Below are 18,843 nucleotides of genomic sequence, written 5' to 3'. Positions count from 1 at the left end.
CTCAACCCAATTGAGATGGTTTGGGATGAGTTGGACTGTAGAGGGAAGGAGAAGCAGCCAACAAATGTGTGGGAACTCCTTCAAGACTGTTGGAAAAGCATTCCAGGTGAATCTGGTTGAGAGAATGCCAAGAGTATGCAACGCTGTCATCAAGGCAAAGGGTGGCTACTTTGAAGAATCTCAAATATAACATATTTTGATTTGTTTAATACTTTTTGGGTTACTACATGATTCCATATGTGTTATTTCATAGTTTTGATGTCTTCAACATTATTCTACAATGTAGAAAATAGTAAAAATAAAGAAAAAGCCTGGAATGAGTAGGTGTGTCCAAACTTTAGACTGGTACTATATATACAGTTGAATAGTTTAGATACACATAGGTTGGAGTCATTAAAACTTGTTTTTCAACCACTCCACAAATTTCTTGTTACAAACTATAGTTTTGGCAAGTCGGTTAGGACATCTACTTCGTGCACGACACAAGTCATTTTTCCACCAGTTGTTTACAGACGGATTATTTCACTTATAATTCACTGTATCACAATTCCAGTGGGTCAGAAGTTTACATACACTAAGTTGACTGTGCCTTTAAACAGCTTGGAAAATTCCCGAAAATTATATCATGGCTTTTAGAAGCTTCTGATAGGTTAATTGACATAATTTGAGACAATTGGAGGAGTACCTGTGAATTTATTTAAAGGCCTACCTTCAAACTCAGTGCCTCTTTGCTTGACATCATGGGAAAATCAAAAGAAATCAAAAAGTTTGTAGACCTCCACAAGTCTGGTTCATCCTTGGGAGCAATTTCCAAATGCCTGAAGGTACCACGTTCATCTGTACAAACAATAGTATGCAAGTATAAACACCATGGGAGCACGCAGACGTCATACCGCTCAGGAAGGAGACACGTTCTGTCTCCTAAAGATGAACGCACTTTGGTGCGAAAAGTGCAAATCAATACCAGAACAACAGCAAAGGACCTTGTGAAGATGCTGGAGAAAGCAGGTACAAAAGTATCTATATCCACAATAAACGAGTCCTATAGCAACATAACCTGAAAGGCCACTCAGCAAGGAAGAAGCCACTGCTCCAAAACCGCCATAAAAAAGCCAGACTACAGTTTGCAACTGCACATGGAGACAAAGATTGTACCTTTTGGAGAAATGTGGGGGTGCTTTGCTGCAGGAGGGACTGGTGCACTTCACAAAATAGATGGCATCATCAGGAGGGAAAAATATGTGGATATATTGAAGCAACATCTCAAGACATCAGTCAGGAAGTTAAAGCTTGGTTGCAAATGGGTCTTCCAAATGGACAATGACCCCAAGCATAAGGTTGTAGCAAAATGGCTTAAGGACAACAAATTCAAGGTACTGGAGTGGCCATCACAAACCCTGACCTCAATCCTATAGAACATTTGTGGGCAGAACTGAAAAAGCACGTGCGAGCAAGGAGGCCTACAAACCTGACTCAGTTACAGCAACTCTGTCAGGAGGAATGGGCCAAAATTCACCCAACTTATTGTGGGAAGCTTGTGGAAGGCTACCTAAAACGTTTGACTCAAGTTAAATAATTTAAAGGCAATGTTACCAAATACTATTTTAGTGTATGTAAACTTCTGACCCACTGGGAATGTGATGAAATAAATAAAAGCTGAAATAATTCATTCTCTCTACTATTATATTATATATATTATACTACTATATTCTGACATTTCACATTCTTAAAATAAAGTGATGATCCTAACTGACCTAAGAGAGGGAATTTTTATTTTGATTAAATGTCAGGAATTGTGAAAAACTGAGTTTAAATGTATTTGGCTAAGGTGTATGTAAACTTCCGATTTCAACTGTAAATATATACATATATACACTGAGTGTGCAACACATGAAATCAAATCAAATCAAATCAAATTTATTTGTCACATACACATGGTTAGCAGATGTTAATGCGAGTGTAGCGAAATGCTTGTGCTTCTAGTTCCGACAATGCAGTAATAACCAACAAGTAATCTAACTAAAAATTCCAAAACTACTGTCTTATACACAGTGTAAGGGGATAAAGAATATGTACATAAGGATATATGAATGAGTGATGGTACAGAGCAGCATAGGCAAGATACAGTAGATGGTGTCGAGTACAGTATATACATATGAGATGAGTATGTAAACAAAGTGGCATAGTTAAAGTGGCTAGTGATACATGTATTACATAAGGATGCAGTCGATGATATAGAGTACAGTATATACGTATGCATATGAGATGAATAATGTAGGGTAAGTAACATTATATAAGGTAGCATTGTTTAAAGTGGCTAGTGATATATTTACATCATTTCCCATCAATTCCCATTATTAAAGTGGCTGGAGTTGAGTCAGTGTCAGTGTCAGTGTGTTGGCAGCAGCCACTCAATGTTAGTGGTGGCTGTTTAACAGTCTGATGGCCTTGAGATAGAAGCTGTTTTTCAGTCTCTTGGTCCCAGCTTTGATGCACCTGTACTGACCTCGCCTTCTGGATGATAGCGGGGTGAACAGGCAGTGGCTCGAGTGGTTGATGTCCTTGATGATCTTTATGGCCTTCCTGTAACATAGGGTGGTGTAGGTGTCCTGGAGGGCAGGTAGTTTGTCCCCGGTGATGCGTTGTGCAGACCTCACTACCCTCTGGAGAGCCTTACGGTTGAGGGCGGAGCAGTTGCCGTACCAGGCGGTGATACAGCCCGCCAGGATGCTCTCGATTGTGCATCTGTAGAAGTTTGTGAGTGCTTTTGGTGACAAGCCGAATTTCTTCAGCCTCCTGAGGTTGAAGATGCGCTGCTGCGCCTTCTTCACGATGCTGTCTGTGTGAGTGGACCAATTCAGTTTGTCTGTGATGTGTATGCCGAGGAACTTAAAACTTGCTACCCTCTCCACTACTGTTCCATCGATGTGGATAGGGGGGTGTTCCCTCTGCTGTTTCCTGAAGTCCACAATCATCTCCTTAGTTTTGTTGACGTTGAGTGTGAGGTTATTTTCCTGACACCACACTCCGAGGGCCCTCACCTCCTCCCTGTAGGCCGTCTCGTCGTTATTGGTAATCAAGCCTACCACTGTTGTGTCGTCCGCAAACTTGATGATTGAGTTGGAGGCGTGCGTGGCCACGCAGTCGTGGGTGAACAGGGAGTACAGGAGAGGGCTCAGAACACACCCTTGTGGGGCCCCAGTGTTGAGGATCAGCGGGGAGGAGATGTTGTTGCCTACCCTCACCACCTGGGGGCGGCCCGTCAGGAAGTCCAGTACCCAGTTGCACAGGGTGGGGTCGAGACCCAGGGTCTCGAGCTTGATGACGAGCTTGGAGGGTACTATGGTGTTGAATGCCGAGCTGTAGTCGATGAACAGCATTCTCACATAGGTATTCCTCTTGTCCAGATGGGTTAGGGCAGTGTGCAGTGTGGTTGAGATTGCATCGGGTGTGGACCTATTTGGGCGGTAAGCAAATTGGAGTGGGTCTAGGGTGTCAGGTAGGTTGGAGGTGATATGGTCCTTGACTAGTCTCTCAAAGCACTTCATGATGACGGAAGTGAGTGCTACGGGGCGGTAGTCGTTTAGCTCAGTTACCTTAGCTTTCTTGGGAACAGGAACAATGGTGGCCCTCTTGAAGCATGTGGGAACAGCAGACTGGTATAGGGATTGATTGAATATGTCCGTAAACACACCGGCCAGCTGGTCTGCGCATGCTCTGAGGGCGCGGCTGGGGATGCCGTCTGGGCCTGCAGCCTTGCGAGGGTTAACACGTTTAAATGTCTTACTCACCTCGGCTGCAGTGAAGGAGAGACCGCATGTTTTCGTTGCAGGCCGTGTCAGTGGCACTGTATTGTCCTCAAAGCGGGCAAAAAAGTTATTTAGTCTGCCTGGGAGCAAGACATCCTGGTCCGTGACTGGGCTGGATTTCTTCCTGTAGTCCGTGATTGACTGTAGACCCTGCCACATGCCTCTTGTCTCTTGAGCCGTTGAATTGAGATTCTACTTTGTCTCTGTACTGACGCTTAGCTTGTTTGATAGCCTTGCGGAGGGAATAGCTGCACTGTTTGTATTCGGTCATGTTACCAGACACCTTGCCCTGATTAAAAGCAGTGGTTCGCGCTTTCAGTTTCACGCGAATGCTGCCATCAATCCACGGTTTCTGGTTAGGGAATGTTTTAATCGTTGCTATGGGAACGACATCTTCAACGCACGTTCTAATGAACTCGCACACCGAATCAGCGTATTCGTCAATATTGTTATCTGACGCAATACGAAACATCTCCCAGTTCACGTGATGGAAGCAGTCTTGGAGTGTGGAGTCAGCTTGGTCGGACCAGCGTTGGACAGACCTCAGCGTGGGAGCCTCTTGTTTTAGTTTCTGTCTGTAGGCAGGGATCAACAAAATGGAGTTGTGGTCAGCTTTTCCGAAAGGGGGGCGGGGCAGGGCCTTATATGCGTCGCGGAAGTTAGAGTAACAATGATCCAAGGTCTTTCCACCCCTGGTTGCGCAATCGATATGCTGATAAAATTTAGGGAGTCTTGTTTTCAGATTAGCCTTGTTAAAATCCCCAGCTACAATGAATGCAGCCTCCGGATAAATGGTTTCCAGTTTGCAGAGAGTTAAATAAAGTTTGTTCAGAGCCATCGATGTGTCTGCTTGGGGGGGATATATACGGCTGTGATTATAATCGAAGAGAATTCTCTTGGTAGATAATGCGGTCTACATTTGATTGTGAGGAATTCTAAATCAGGTGAACAGAAGGATTTGAGTTCCTGTATGTTTCTTTCATCACACCATGTCACATTAGCCATAAGGCATACGCCCCCGCCCCTCTTCTTACCAGAAAGATGTTTGTCTCTGTCGGCGCGATGCGTGGAGAAACCCGTTGGCTGCACCGCCTCGGATAGCGTCTCTCCAGTGAGCCATGTTTCTGTGAAGCAAAGAACGTTACAGTCTCTGATGTCCCTCTGGAATGCTACCCTTACTCGGATTTCATCAACCTTGTTGTCAAGAGACTGGACATTGGCAAGAAGAATGCTAGGGAGTGGTGCACGGTGTGCCCGTCTCCGGAGTCTGACCAGAAGACCGCCTCGTTTCCCTCTTTTTCGGAGTCGTTTTTTTGGGTCGCCAGCTGGAATCCACTCCGTTGTCCTGTTTGTAAGGCAGAACACAGGATCCGCGTCGCGAAAAACAAATTCTTGGTCGTACTGATGGTGAGTTGACGCTGATCTTATATTCAGTAGTTCTTCTCGACTGTATGTAATTAAACCTAAGATGACCTGGGGTACCAATGTAAGAAATAACACGTAAAAAAACAAAAAACTGCATAGTTTCCTAGGAACGCGAAGCGAGGCGGCCATCTCTGTCGGCGCCGGAAGTAGATGGATAGGAACACCTTAATGTTGAGTTGCACCGCTTGCCTTTCCCCTCAGAACAGCCTCAACTCAGCAGGACATGGACTGTACAATGTGTTGAAAGTGTTCCATAGGGATGCTGTCCCATGTTGACTCGAATGCTTCCTGCAGTTGTGTCAAGTTGGCTGGATGTCCTTTGGGTAGTGGACCACTCTTGATACACACAGGAAACTGTTAAGCATGAGAAAACCAGCAGCGTTGCAGTTGTTGAAACACTCAAACCGTTGCGCCTAGCACCAACTACCATACCAGTTCATAGGCACTTAAATATTGTGTCTTGCCCATTCTCCCTCTGAATGACACACACACCATCCATGTCTCAATGGTCTCAAGGTTAAAACATCCTTCTTTAACCCGTCTCCTCTCCTTCATCTACACTGACTGAAGTGGATTTAACAGGTGACATCAATAAGGGATCATACAGTATCTTTCACCTGGATTCACCTGTTCAGTCTGTCATGGAAAGAGCAGGTGTTCCTAATGTTTTGTACACTCAGTGTATATATATTTATATTCAGAACTCTGACTTATTCTGACATTTCGGAATTTCTTTCTTTGAATCTTTTTGGGATTTGTGTTGACTGTTTTGTATTGTTAGGTATTATTGCACTGTTGGAGCTAAAAAAATAATCAGCTCGCTGCGCCTGCGATAATATCTGCAAAATATGTGCATGCAACCAATAAAATTCCATTTTTTATGTGCTCCAGCAGCAGGGTCTTTTAATATCAGTAGTGATAAGCGGTTGCTAAGAGGTTGCTAAGCAGTGGGGGCTGCATTCTGAAGAGGAGAGGATTCACTTCTGAGTGAGAAGAGATGTTCGTCATCATGTGCCTTCAAAATGGGTCCCAAATAGCATCGTATTACCTATATAGAGGACTACTTTTAATCAGGACCCGGTAGGGCTCTGGTCAAAAGTAGTGCACTATTTAGGGAATAGGGTGCCATTTGGAACACAAACCCAATCTACAGCCAGAAGCCTGCTAGCACCTCACAGCTCTTTACAGCCCCTAACAGACAGGATTACAGGATTACAACTCTGCCTGGAGGAAGGGCTTGAAGCCTTTTTGATGAATGGTGATACATGGAAATGAACTTGTATAAGAGAGAGAGAGAGGGAAAGAGAGAAAAGCAGGATGTCCAGAATATGCCATAAAAACAGCTTTACATGTGAATAGGGATGTGTAAATACACACAGTTTCCTTTTCTCTAGCCACTCTGCCCTGTGTGTGTGTGTGTGTGTGTGTGTGTGTGTGTGTGTGTGTGTGTGTGTGTGTGTGTGTGTGTGTGTGTGTGTGTGTGTGTGTGTGTGTATGTGTATTCCAGTAGTGGCAGCAGTATTGGGTGTGTGTTGACTTAATTAGGTCTGCTCGTTTCCTCTCCCCAACACAAGTTGATTAGTGATACCAGCTGTCCCCAGTGTGTGTGTGTGTGTGTGTGTGTGTGTGTGTGTGTGTATGTGTGTGTGTGTGTATCTGTGTTTGTGTGATGTCTGCATATGCATATATGTGTGTGTGTGGCAGTGTTTGTATGTCTACGTGCCTTTTCCTTTGCCAGCAGCCAAACCACACCATGCCAGTTCTCTATGATTACCACTGGCAACTGGACCCAGACTGGAGCCAACCACAACCCAGGAGACCAAGATGGCTGACCATGGTAATCCCTTAGTCCTTTCTACCCTCCTCTCCTCTCCTCCCCCTCTGCTCTCTCCTCTCCCCTCTCTCCCCACTCCTCTCCACTCTCCCCAATCCCCTCTCTGCCCTCTTTCCCCACTCCTCTCCACTCTCCCCAATCCCCTCTCTGCCCTCTCTCGCCACTCCTCTCCACTCTCCCCAATCCCCTCTATGCCCTCTCTCCCCACTCCTCTCCTCTTTCCTCACTCCTCTCTCCCCCTCCCCTCTCTCTCTGTTTTTACCTGTGTATGTATATGTAGCATCCAGACTTGTTAAATGAAGGTGTATTTACCTGTGTATATGTAGCATCCAGGCTTGTTAAATGAAGGTGTATTTACCTGTGTATATGTAGCATCCAGGCTTGTTAAATGAAGGTGTATTTACCTGTGTACAGTCGTGGCCAAAAGTTTTGAGAATGACACAAATATACATTTTCACAGTCTGCTGCCTCAGTTTGTATGATGGCAATTTGCATAAACTCCAGAATGTTATGAAGAGTGATCAGATGAATTGCAAAGTCCCTCTTTGCCATGCAAATGAACTGAATCCCCCAAAAAACATTTCCACTGCATTTCAGTCCTGACACAAAAGGACCAGCTGACATCATGTCAGTGATTCTCTCGTTAACACAGGTGTGAGTATTGAGGAGGACAAGGCTGGACATCACTCTGTCATGCTGATTGAGTTCAAAAAACAGACTGGAAGCTTCAAAAGGAGGGTGGTGGTTGGCATCATTGTCCTTCCACTGTCAACTATGGTTACCTGCAAGGAGACACGTGCCGTCATAATTGCTTTGCACAAAAAGGGCTTCACAGGCAAGGATATTGCTGCCAATAAGATTGCACCTGAATCATCCATTTATCGGATCATCAAGAACTTCAAGGAGAGTGGTTCAATTGTTGTGAAGAAGGCTTCAGGGCACCCAAGAAAGTCCAGCAAGCTCCAGGACCATCTCCTAAAGTTGATTCAGCTGCGGGATCGGGGCACCACCAGTACAGAGCTTGCTCAGGAGGCAGGTGTGGCAGCAGGCAGGTGTGAGTGCATCTGCACACACAGTGAGACGAAGACTTTTGGAGGATGGCCTGGTGTCAAGAAGGGCAACAAAGAAGCCACTTCTCTCCAAGAAAAACATCAGGGGCAGACTGATATTCTGCAAAAGCTACAGGGATTGGACTGCTGAGGACTGGGGTAAAGTCATTTTCTCTGATGAATCCCCTTTACGATTGTTTGGGGCATCCGGAAAAAAGCTTATCCGGAGAAGCTACCATCAGTCCTGTGTCATGCCAACAGTAAAGCATCCTGAGACCATTCATGTGTGGTGTTGCTTCTCAGCCAAGGGAGTGGACTCACTCACAATTTTGCTTAAGAACACAGCCATGAATAAAGAATGGTACCAACACATCCTCCAAGAGCAACTTCTCCCAACCATCCAGGAACAGTTTGGTGAGGAACAAAGCATTTTTCAGCATGATGGAGCACCTTGCCATGAGGCAAAAGTGATAACTAAGTGGCTCGGGGAACAAAACATCGATATTTTGGGTCCATGGCCAGGAAACTCCCCAGACCTTAATCCCATTGAGAACTTGTGGTCAATCCTCAAGAGACGGGTGGACAAACAAAAACCCACAAATTCTGACCAACTCCAAGCATTGATTGTGCAAGAATGGGCTGCCATCAGTCAGGATGTGGCCCAGAAGTTAATTGACAGCATGCCAGGGCGGATTGAAGAGGTCTTGAAAAAGAAGGGTCAACACTGCAAATATTGACTCTTTGCATCAACTTCATGTAATTGTCAATAAAAGCCTTTGACACATTTGAAATGCTTGTAATTATACTTCGTAGTCCATAATAACATCTGACAAAAATATCTAGAAACTGAGGCAGCAGACTTTGTGAAAATAAATATTTGTGTCATTCTCAAAACTTTTGGCCACGACTGTATATGTAGCATTCAGGTGTGTTAAATTAAGGTGTATTTACCTGTGTATATGTAGCATCCAGGTGTGTCAAATTAAGGTGTATTTACCTGTGTATATGTAGCATCCAGGTGTGTTAAATTAAGGTGTATTTACCTGTGTATATGTAGCATCCAGGTGTGCCCTTGCAGAACTGTTTCGACTTGTATGACAGCGTAACCTCTACGACCCCGGGGATGTGTCTGGGGGGAGTCTGCACCCGGATGGCGTGGGCTGTGATCAGCTACAGAGGGCGACAGGGGACAAAAAATGTTTTTCTTGTTACATATGTATTTCACTTGTCAGACCCCATAACATGTTCTATATCAAAGTGAAAGAAATAGACGTATCAAGATTTACAAGAGCCATAGAAAATGTTCAGTTGACATGTAAGGTAGGAAGTAGTTTATAAATGCACAGAAAACAGCTCAGAGGGCTAAGGCAGTCTTGAGCACCACGCATTCACTGTTTTTTTGTTTGATTCTCTGTCGGTTGCACACAGTCACACACACAGTCACACACACACACACACACACACACACACACACACACACACACACACACACACACACACACACACACACACACACACACACACACACACACACACACACACACACACACACACACACACACACTGATACATGTGCTACTGACCTCACTCCAGACTAGCATGGTACCAAATATGACCTGGAGTCCATCAAAGAAGTTTTCTCCTATGATAATGACTGTGGCCCCGCCTGTTGTCCAACCCTCACTGGGGCTGATCGCCTTGATACAGGGGGTGGCTGTGGGAGGGAGGGAGGGCGGGAGGGAGGGAGGGAGAGAGAGAGAGAGCCGAAATGTAGTTTTAACGCAGAATCAGGAATACAAGGTACAGTACAGTTTCTCCATTCTGATTGTATGAAGAGAACAACTAAATTCTCCAATTCATAAGCAGGTCTGCTGTGAGGCGTAATACTGACCACTGGATCTTATAATTACAGGCTTTACATTACTGGATCAGATTGGAGAAAAGAACAGCAGTGGAATTAAAAATAAATAAAGGCTTAATCTCCTCTACTTTACAGAGCCTCAGCTTGTCAGACATGATGTCATTCTCCAAAGCAGGGTAATCCACTTTACTACCGAATGACTTTTCCCTGTCTCTCTCTCCTCTCTTTCTTCACCCTCCTCTCTCTCCTCCTCCTTCATCTGCCTCTCACTCTCTTCATCTCACCTCCTCTTCATCCTGCAAGTTTTTTCATAGACACTGATGGTGTGTGTGCGTGCGTGCGTGTGTGTGTGTGTGTGGGTGTGGGTGTGTGTATGTCAACCATATGGTGAAACATGAATCCAGGTTCATATTTGGGGTCCTCCTCTCTGCCATCTGTTGTGTTCGTTGCTCATTGTGAAAACAGATTTTTGGATTTCTTTTGCAAATTTAAAAGAAATAAAAACAGAAATACCTTATTTACATAAGTACTCAGACCCTTTGCTATGAGACTTGTAATTGAGTTTCAGGTGCCTCCTGTTTCCATTGATCATCGTTTCTACAACTTCATTGGAGTCCACCTGTGGTAAATTAAATTGATTGGACATGATTTGCAAAGGCACACACCTGTCTGTATAATGTCTCAAAAGAGCAAAAAACAAGTCATGAGATCGAAAAAATTGTCCTTAGATCTCCGAGACAGAATAGTGTCGAGACAGAATAGTGTCGAGACACGGATCTAGGGAAGGGAAGGGGAGAAACTCCCCAAACTCCCCAAATAAAGGTGTGCCAAGCTTGTAGCTTCATACCCAGGAGGAAACGAGGCTGTAATCGCTGCCAAAGGTGCTTCAAGAAAGTATTGAGTAAAGAGTCTGAATAATTATGTAAATGCCATATTTCTGTTTTATTTTGTTTATTTTTTAGTTAAAATGTCTAAAAACCAGTTTTCGCTTTGTCATTGTGGGGTATTGTGTGTAGATTGATGAGGGAAAAAACCCTATTTAATCCATTTTAGAATAAGGCTGCATCCTAAAAAAAATGGAAAAAGTCAAGGGGTCATAATACTATCTGAGGACACAGTATGTATGTGTGTGTGTTAACCTGGGAAAATCTTTGGGCGGAGAGAGAGAGAGAGAGAGAGAGAGAGAGAGAGAGAGAGAGAGAGAGAGAGAATAAAGAGAGAATAAACCTAACCATGTCTCATAGGAAATAAGCTCAGCGTTGTCTTTAAGCTTCCTGGGGCCTCATAAGCACCACAGTCCTGCTTTGACACATGGTCTTCATAAGACACTATGGCAGTTCTAACAAGAGCCGGCCACTGGGGGAATACAGGATTCACTGCTGCTCTCTGTTCTCTCACTGAGAGTTAAGAATCTTGGAGGGAAAAAGGAGCAGGGGAAGAGGGGGTGAGAAGAGATAAAAAGGAAGTGAGAAGGGAGAGAGATAAAAGAGAGAAGGGAGAGAGATAAAAGAGAGAAGGGAGAGAGAGAAGTGGGGGTGAGAAGAGACGAAAAGGAAGTGAGAAGGGAGAGAGATAAAAGAGAGAAGGGAGAGAGATAAAAGAGAGAAAGGGGAGAGAGATAAAAGAGAGAGAAGGGAGAGAGATAAAAGAGAGAAAAGGGAGAGAGAGAAGTGGGGATGAGAAGAGAGGAAAAGGAAGCGAGAAGGGAGAGAGATAAAAGAGAGAAAAGGGAGAGAGAGAAGTGGGGGTGAGAAGAGACGAAAAATAAGTGAGAAGGGAGAGAGATAAAAGAGAGAAGGGAGAGAGATAAAAGAGAGAAAGGGGAGATAGATAAAAGAGAGAAAAGAGAGAAAAGAGAAAAGGGAGAGAGAGAAGTGGGGATGGGAGGGGAGAGAGACATATAGAAAAGAGTGAGCGAGGGGGCGAGAGAGACATATAGAAAAGAGTGAGGGGGCGAGAGAGAAATATAGAAAAGAGTGAGAGAGGGGCGAGAGAGACATATAGAAAAGAGTGTGAGAGGGGGGGCGAGAGGGATAAAGAAAAGAGTGTGAGAGGGGGGGACAGGAGTGTTTACCATGCTCCAGGTACGAGGGTGTTCCTTCTGAGGGGTCTAATCTCCTGGCCCGGCGACCGTGTTTAGAGTTGTTGTGGACAAAGATGTTGTCAGAGACAGAGAGGACATGACCGTCCACACTCACCGTGGTAGACACGACCACCTGGGACAGACAGGGACAGGAGACATAGAGGAAAAGGGGACAGGGAGACAGACAAGGACACGTGAGACAGGACCTGAGAGCTTCCATCAAACAGCATTACCGTTGTGTCTAAAGAAATGATGTAAAATTAGGTTTTGTGGTTCTCTCTCTCCCACCTGAAAGCGCCTCATGTCTCGTGGGTTCCCTGCGTTCTTCAGACAGTTCTGGTTGCACTTCAGGAAGAACTTGAGGAAGAACCTGGAGAGAGAGGAGACAAGAAAACAGTCTAACACTCATGCGTCATTGCAGCTTTGCTAGCTTGGTTAGCTTGGCTAGCTTGGTTAGCTTGGCTAGCTTGGTTAGCTTGGCTAGCTTGGTTAGCTTGGCTAGCCCTTGTGTTAAACCTGGAAGCAGATCTGCATGTAAGCCTTCCATTGCCAGTACACAGGCTCTTCTTCACCAAGACTCCTGCCAGGTCTCCTTGTGGCAACACACGTTAACTGGGCGTCCCTGCGGCCTCTGGCTAACTCAGAAGGGGATCTTGCAGCTGCAGTGGTCCCCAAATGTGCGGTGCGCAGGCCCACATTATGTGGACATGCCCTGGCACCGGCCAACCACTGCCCCACTGCTTCATGGGTAAGTCTGGGAAGACAACGGCTAGGGGAGCTCCCCATGAGACTAAAGCAACGTGCTGGCATGTGTGATAGGTGATCCTCTGACAGACTGGAGCTCCTGCAGCCTCCTGCAGCTGTGGGGAGGTGCTGGTCCTCTGCCAGACTGGAGCTCCTGCAGCCTCCTGCAGCTGTGGGGAGGTGTTGGTCCTCTGCCAGACTGAAGCTCTTGCAGTTTCCTGCAGCTGTGGGGAGGTGCTGGTCGTCTGCCAGACTGAAGGTCCTGCAGCCTCCTGCAGCTGTGGGGAGGTGCTGGTCCTCTGCCAGACTGGAGCTCCTGCAGCCTCCTGCAGCTGTGGGGAGGTGTTGGTCCTCTGCCAGACTGAAGCTCTTGCAGTTTCCTGCAGCTGTGGGGAGGTGCTGGTCCTCTGCCAGACTGAAGCTCCTGCAGCCTCCTGCAGCTGTGGGGAGGTGCTGGTCCTCTGCCAGACTGGAGCTCCTGCAGCCTCCTGCAGCTGTGGGGAGGTGCTGGTCCTCTGGCAGACTGGAGCTCCTGCAGCCTCCTGCAGCTGTGAGGAGGTGCTGGTCATCTTGGATTTTATTCTTGCCACCAGAGACCATTTTCCAACAGCAGAGAAGTGATGACAAGCACATCCCCCACGTCACTAAAATGATTTCATCACGCAGGTGTCCACTAATGCTCTTCAGGGAGTTCCACCTAGATTTCCTGCACCATTAAATTCTTCTGGCGACATGGTGCTTGGTAACGGGGGCAGGATGGAATAATCAGGAAGCTCCTAGCCAGGCCCCTGCACGGTAGCGGTACAGGGCTATTGGTCATCAGCAGCTGGGATTTGAGTGGCAGCTGCTCCAGACCCCTGTACGTCTGAGAATCCCATTTTAGGAACCACACTGCTCAACCCAGCTGGGGAAAGGCCTAGAAAAGGTGTCAAATATTGCCCACTCTAACTATCCTAGATAGTGCTACCGCACCTATCAGGACATTCCGTTTCAGCGGTTGAAAATGAATTAAGAAGAAATATGTCCCCTTACGACTATCAACATGGAACATAAGGACTCTCTTGGACTCGAGCCATGATGCCACCAGGAATGAAATGAAGGACTGCACTTATCGCAGCAGAGCTGAAGCAATATCTGCATGGTGTGGACGTTGCCTTGAAGAACTGCCTCCTGCCATATCTCACAGAAACACCAACTGGTATAAGCGAAAGACAAATGGAGTAATAGGAAAGCACAGCATTGGCCAATGAGATTGCTAATGGAGTAATAGGAAAACACAGCATTGGCCAATGAGATTGCTAATGGAGTAATAGGAAAGCACAGCATTGGCCAATGAGATTGCTAATGGAGTAATAGGAAAGCACAGCATTGGCCAATGAGATTGCTAATGGAGTAATAGGAAAACACAGCATTGGCCAATGAGATTGCTAATGGAGTAATAGGAAAGCACAGCATTGGCCAATGAGATTGCTAATGGAGTAATAGGAAAGCACAGCATTGGCCAATGAGATTGCTACGCCTTTGTGCTGAATGAAGTCACCATCACCGACACCATGTTCCAAATTAAAAACAAATACAAAACTTCCTGGGAGCACCTTGATCAAAGCATTGGCTCCTCTTAGATTACATGATTGTCAAAGCTCAGAATGAAGGTTCGTCCAGCCATCCTTAACCAAGCTCAGAATGAAGGTTCGTCCAGCCATCCTTAACCAAGCTCAGAATGAAGGTTCACCCAGCCATCCTTAACCAAGCTTAGAATGAAGGTTCGTCCAGCCATCCTTAACCAAGCTTAGAAGGAAGTTTCAACCAGCCATCCTTAACCAAGCTTAGAATGAAGGTTTGTCCAGCCATCCTTAACCAAGCTTAGAATGAAGGTTCGCCCAGCCATCCTTAACCAAGCTCAGAATGAAGGTTCACCCAGCCATCCTTAACCAAGCTTAGAATGAAGGTTCACCCAGCCATCCTTAACCAAGCATAGAATGAAGGTTCGCCCAGCCATCCTTAACCAAGCATAGAATGAAGGTTCACCCAGCCATCCTTAACCAAGTTTAGGATGAAGGTTTCCCCAGCCATCCTTAACCAAGCTCAGAATTAAGGTTCACCCAGCCATCCTGAACCATGTCGCTCTCTAGCAGAAAAACTAGAGAACATTTAGACTGTCCTGAAGGTCCAATTCACAGCAAATAGTCCTCTCTAAACACATCACTCTCTGAGTCAGCAGCACACTCCACTTTCCTAATGCACATGACCTAAAACAGAAGAATACTGGGCGTAAACCATTTTTCCCTTCTGGTTTCATGAAATAATAACATGTATCTCTCTCTCTCTTGTAATTACCAAGAGAAACACAAATGACTGTGGAAATGAATTTCTGCTAAATGAGATGTAGTAGTGTACTAAGTAGAGGATATGATACCTTTTTGGACACGAGCTAGGTGTTTCTCACTTTGCTCTACTTTGGGGTTAATAAAAAGATACAAAACCACTTCCCCCTGTCTGATACTGGACTGATGGAGCTGAGGGCTTGGAGTGGAGAGCGGATCTCTCTCGCTCTCTCTCTCTCACCCCTCTCGCTGTCACCTCTCTCTCTCTCTCTCTCTCTCACCCCTCTCTCTCACCTCTCCTCTCTCTCTCTCTCTCTCTCTCTCTCACCCCTCTCTCTCTCCCTCTCTCTGTCACCCCTCTCGCTGTCCTCTCTCTCTCTCTCTCTCTCTCTCTCTCTCTCTCTCACCCCTCTCTCTCTCAGGCTCTTTCTCCCTCTCTCACCCCCCCTTCCCTCTCTCGCTTCCCCTCTCTCTCTCTCGCCCCCTCACTCTCCCTCTCTCTCTTTCTCCCTCTCTCACCCCCTTCCCCTCTCTCGCTTCCTTTCTCTCTCTCTCCCTCTATCTCTCTCCCTCTCTCCAGGTATCGGCCATGCATCACAGACACTTCATCTAGGAGACTTGTTTCCGTGGTGACCCCTCAACCTGCCATACGCACACACACACATTTGTAAGCCACTTGTTCCATCAGGCGAATGCTGTTAGAGTAGTCTGTAATGTTGCTCCCAGCATGTCTATCTAAACTGACATGATTTATTCAACCACATCATCTCACTACACTGAAACATTCATCCTCTGGACACTCCCTGCATCATCTCTCCCTGAGTGTGTGTGTGTTTGTGTCTCTGTGTCTGTGTGTGGCAAGTCTAGTGGTTTTGCCTCATCGTTAAATATTTCTCAGTACAAATAGACCCATGCGTGAATTGTGGGTCAGAGAGGACTTCTCTGTTCTCCTACCTGCCCAGGGAGAGCCCTGCCTGGGGAAAAGGAGTCCTTGTCTCCCCCTGGGCAGGAGGTTCCAAAGACACTTAGTTGTGTTGTGTCAGTAGCAGTAGTGTTGTGTCAGTAGCAGTAGTGGTGTTTCAGTAGCAGTAGTGGTGTGTCAGTAGTGGTGTGTCAGTAGCAGTAGTGGTGTGTCAGTAGCAGTAGTGATGTGTCAGTAGTGGTGTGTCAGTAATGGTGTGTCAGTAGCAGTAGTGTGTGTGTCAGTAGTGTTGTGTCAGTAGTGGTGTGTCAGTAGCAGTAGTGGTGTGTCAGTAGTGGTGTCAGTAGCAGTAGTGGTGTGTCAGTAATGGTGTCAGTCAGTAGTGTGTGTCAGTAGCAGTAGTGTGTGTGTGTCAGTAGTGGTGTGTCAGTAGCAGTAGTGTGTGTGTGTCAGTAGCAGTAGTGTGTGTCAGTGTGCAGTAGTGTGTGTCAGTAGCAGTAGTGGTGTGTCAGTAGTGGTGTGTCAGTAGTGGTGTGTCAGTAGTGGTGTGGTGTGTCAGTAGTGGTGTGTCAGTAGCAGTAGTGGTGTGTCAGTAGCAGTAGTGGTGTGTCAGTGGCAGTGGTGTGTCAGTGTGGTGTGTCAGTAGCAGTAGTGGTGTGTCAGTAGTGGTGTGTCAGTAGTAGTGGTGTGTCAGTTGTGTCAGTGGCAGTAGTGTCAGTGTGTGTCAGTAGTCAGTAGTGGTGTGTCAGTAGCAGTAGTGGTGTGTCAGTAGTGGTGTGTCAGCAGTAGTGGTGTGTCAGTAGCAGTAGTGTTGTGTCAGTGGCAGTAGTGGTGTGTCAGTAGCAGTAGTGGTGTGTCAGTAGCAGTAGTGTGTGTGTCAGTGGCAGTAGTGTTGTGTCAGTGGCAGTAGTGTTGTGTCAGTAGCAGTAATGCTGTGTCAGTAGCAGCAGTAGTGGTGTGTCAGTAGCAGTAGTGTTGTGTCAGTGGCAGTAGTGGTGTGTCAGTAGCAGTAGTGTTGTGTCAGTAGCAGTAGTGGTGTGTCAGTAGCAGTAGTGTTGTGTCAGTAGTGGTGTGTCAGTAGCAGTAGTGTTGTGTCAGTGGCAGTAGTGTTGTGTCAGTAGCAGTAGTGTTGTGTCAGTAGCAGTAGTGTTGTGTCAGTAGTGCTGTGTCTGGACAAGAACCAAAAAATGGTATCATATTACTCCAGTGCTAGCCTCTCTACACTGGCTTCATGTTAAGACAAGGGCTGATTTCAAGGTTTTACTGCTAACCTACAAAGCATTATATGGGCTTGCTCCTATCTATCTCTCTGATTTGGTCCTGCCGTACATACCTACACATACGCTACGGTCACAAGACACAGGCCTCCTTACTGTCCCTAGAATTTCTAAGCAAACAGCTAGAGCTCCATTTTTCTGGAATGGTCTGCCTATCCATGTTAGAGACGCAGACTCGGTCTCACCCTTTAAGTCTTTATTGAAGACTCATCTTTTCAGTAGGTCCTATGACTGAGTGTAGTCTGGCCCAGGGGTGTGAACGGAAAGGAACTGCAGCGACGAACCACCCTTGCTGTCTCTGCCTGGCTTGTTCCCCTCTCTCCACTGGGATTCTCTGCCTCTAACCCTATTACAGGGGCTGAGTCACTGGCTTACTGGTGCTCTTCCATGCCATCCCTAGGAGGGGTGCGTCACTTGAGTGGGTTGAGTCTCTGACGTGATCTTCCTGTCCAGGTTTGGCGCCACCCTCGAGTTCGTGCCGTGGGGGAAATCTTCGTTGGTGGTTGAAGATATCTCTCTAGTGGTGTGGGGCTGTGCTTTGGCAAAGTGGGTAGGGTTATATCCTTCCTGGTTGGCCCTGTCTTGGGTTATTGTCAGACGGGGCCACAGTGTCTCCCGACCCCTCCTGTCTCAGCCTCCAGTATTTATGCTGCAATAGTTTATGTGTCGGGGGGCTAGGGTCAGTCTGTTATATCTGGAGGATTTCTCCTGTCTTATCCGGTGTTCTGTGTGAATTTAAGTATGCTCTCTCTAAATCTCTCTCTCCAACCCTGACCTGTTCACCGGACATGCTACCTTGTCCTGGACCTGCTGTTTTCGACTCTCTCTCTCTACCACACCTGCTGTCTCTAACTCTGAATAATCGGCTATGAAAAGCCAACTGACATTTACTCCTGAGGTGCTGACCGGTTGTACCCTCTTCAACCACTGTGATTATTATTATTTGACCCTGCTGGTCATCTATGAACGTTTGAACATCTTGGCCATGTTCTGTTATAATCTCCACCCGGCACAACCAGAAGAGGACTGGCCACCCCTCAGAGCCTGGTTCCTCTCTAGGTTTCTTCCTAGGTTCCTGCCTTTCTAGGGAGTTTTTCCTAGCCACCGTGCTTCTACATCTGCATTGCTTGTTGTTTGGGGTTTTAGGCTGGGTTTCTGTACAGCACTTTGTGACATCGGCTGATGTAAACAGGGCTTTATAAAAACATGATTGATTGATTGTGTGAGGAGCAGTAGTGTTGTGTCAGTAGTGTTGTGTCAGTAGTGTTGTGTCAGTAGTGTTGTGCCAGGAGTGTTGTGTCAGTAGCACTAGTGTTGTGTCCGTAGTGTTGCGCCAGGAGTGTTGTGTCAGAAGTGTTGTGTCAGAAGTGTTGAGTCAGAAGTGGTGTGTCAGTAGTGTTGTGTCAGTAGCACTAGTGTTGTGTCAGTAGTGTTGTGTCAGTAGTGTTGTGTCAGTGGTGTTGTGTCAGAAGTGGTTTGTCAGTAGTGTTGTGTCAGTAGCACTAGGTTTCTTCC

The 18,843-nt window shown here is 46.3% G+C and overlaps 1 protein-coding gene across 2 annotated transcripts in view; it reads right to left on the bottom strand.

Annotated features, from left to right (window-relative positions):
- Positions 1-18,843, bottom strand: part of LOC112235250 (transcription factor COE1-A-like) — a 103,815-nt gene that overhangs the window by 41,457 nt on the left and 43,515 nt on the right. For both annotated transcript variants that reach the window (XM_042303329.1, XM_042303330.1), the window contains exons 7-10: positions 12,350-12,431; positions 12,053-12,194; positions 9,701-9,831; positions 9,161-9,287 (exon numbers count right to left, since the gene is read on the bottom strand). In XM_042303329.1, coding sequence (XP_042159263.1) covers positions 9,161-9,287; positions 9,701-9,831; positions 12,053-12,194; positions 12,350-12,431 — 482 coding nt within the window. The remainder of the gene's footprint in view (positions 1-9,160; positions 9,288-9,700; positions 9,832-12,052; positions 12,195-12,349; positions 12,432-18,843) is intronic.

This window comes from Oncorhynchus tshawytscha, linkage group LG21, assembly GCF_018296145.1.
Source record: "Oncorhynchus tshawytscha isolate Ot180627B linkage group LG21, Otsh_v2.0, whole genome shotgun sequence".
NCBI lineage: Eukaryota > Metazoa > Chordata > Actinopteri > Salmoniformes > Salmonidae > Oncorhynchus > Oncorhynchus tshawytscha.
This window is presented reverse-complemented; position numbering and strand designations above follow the sequence as displayed.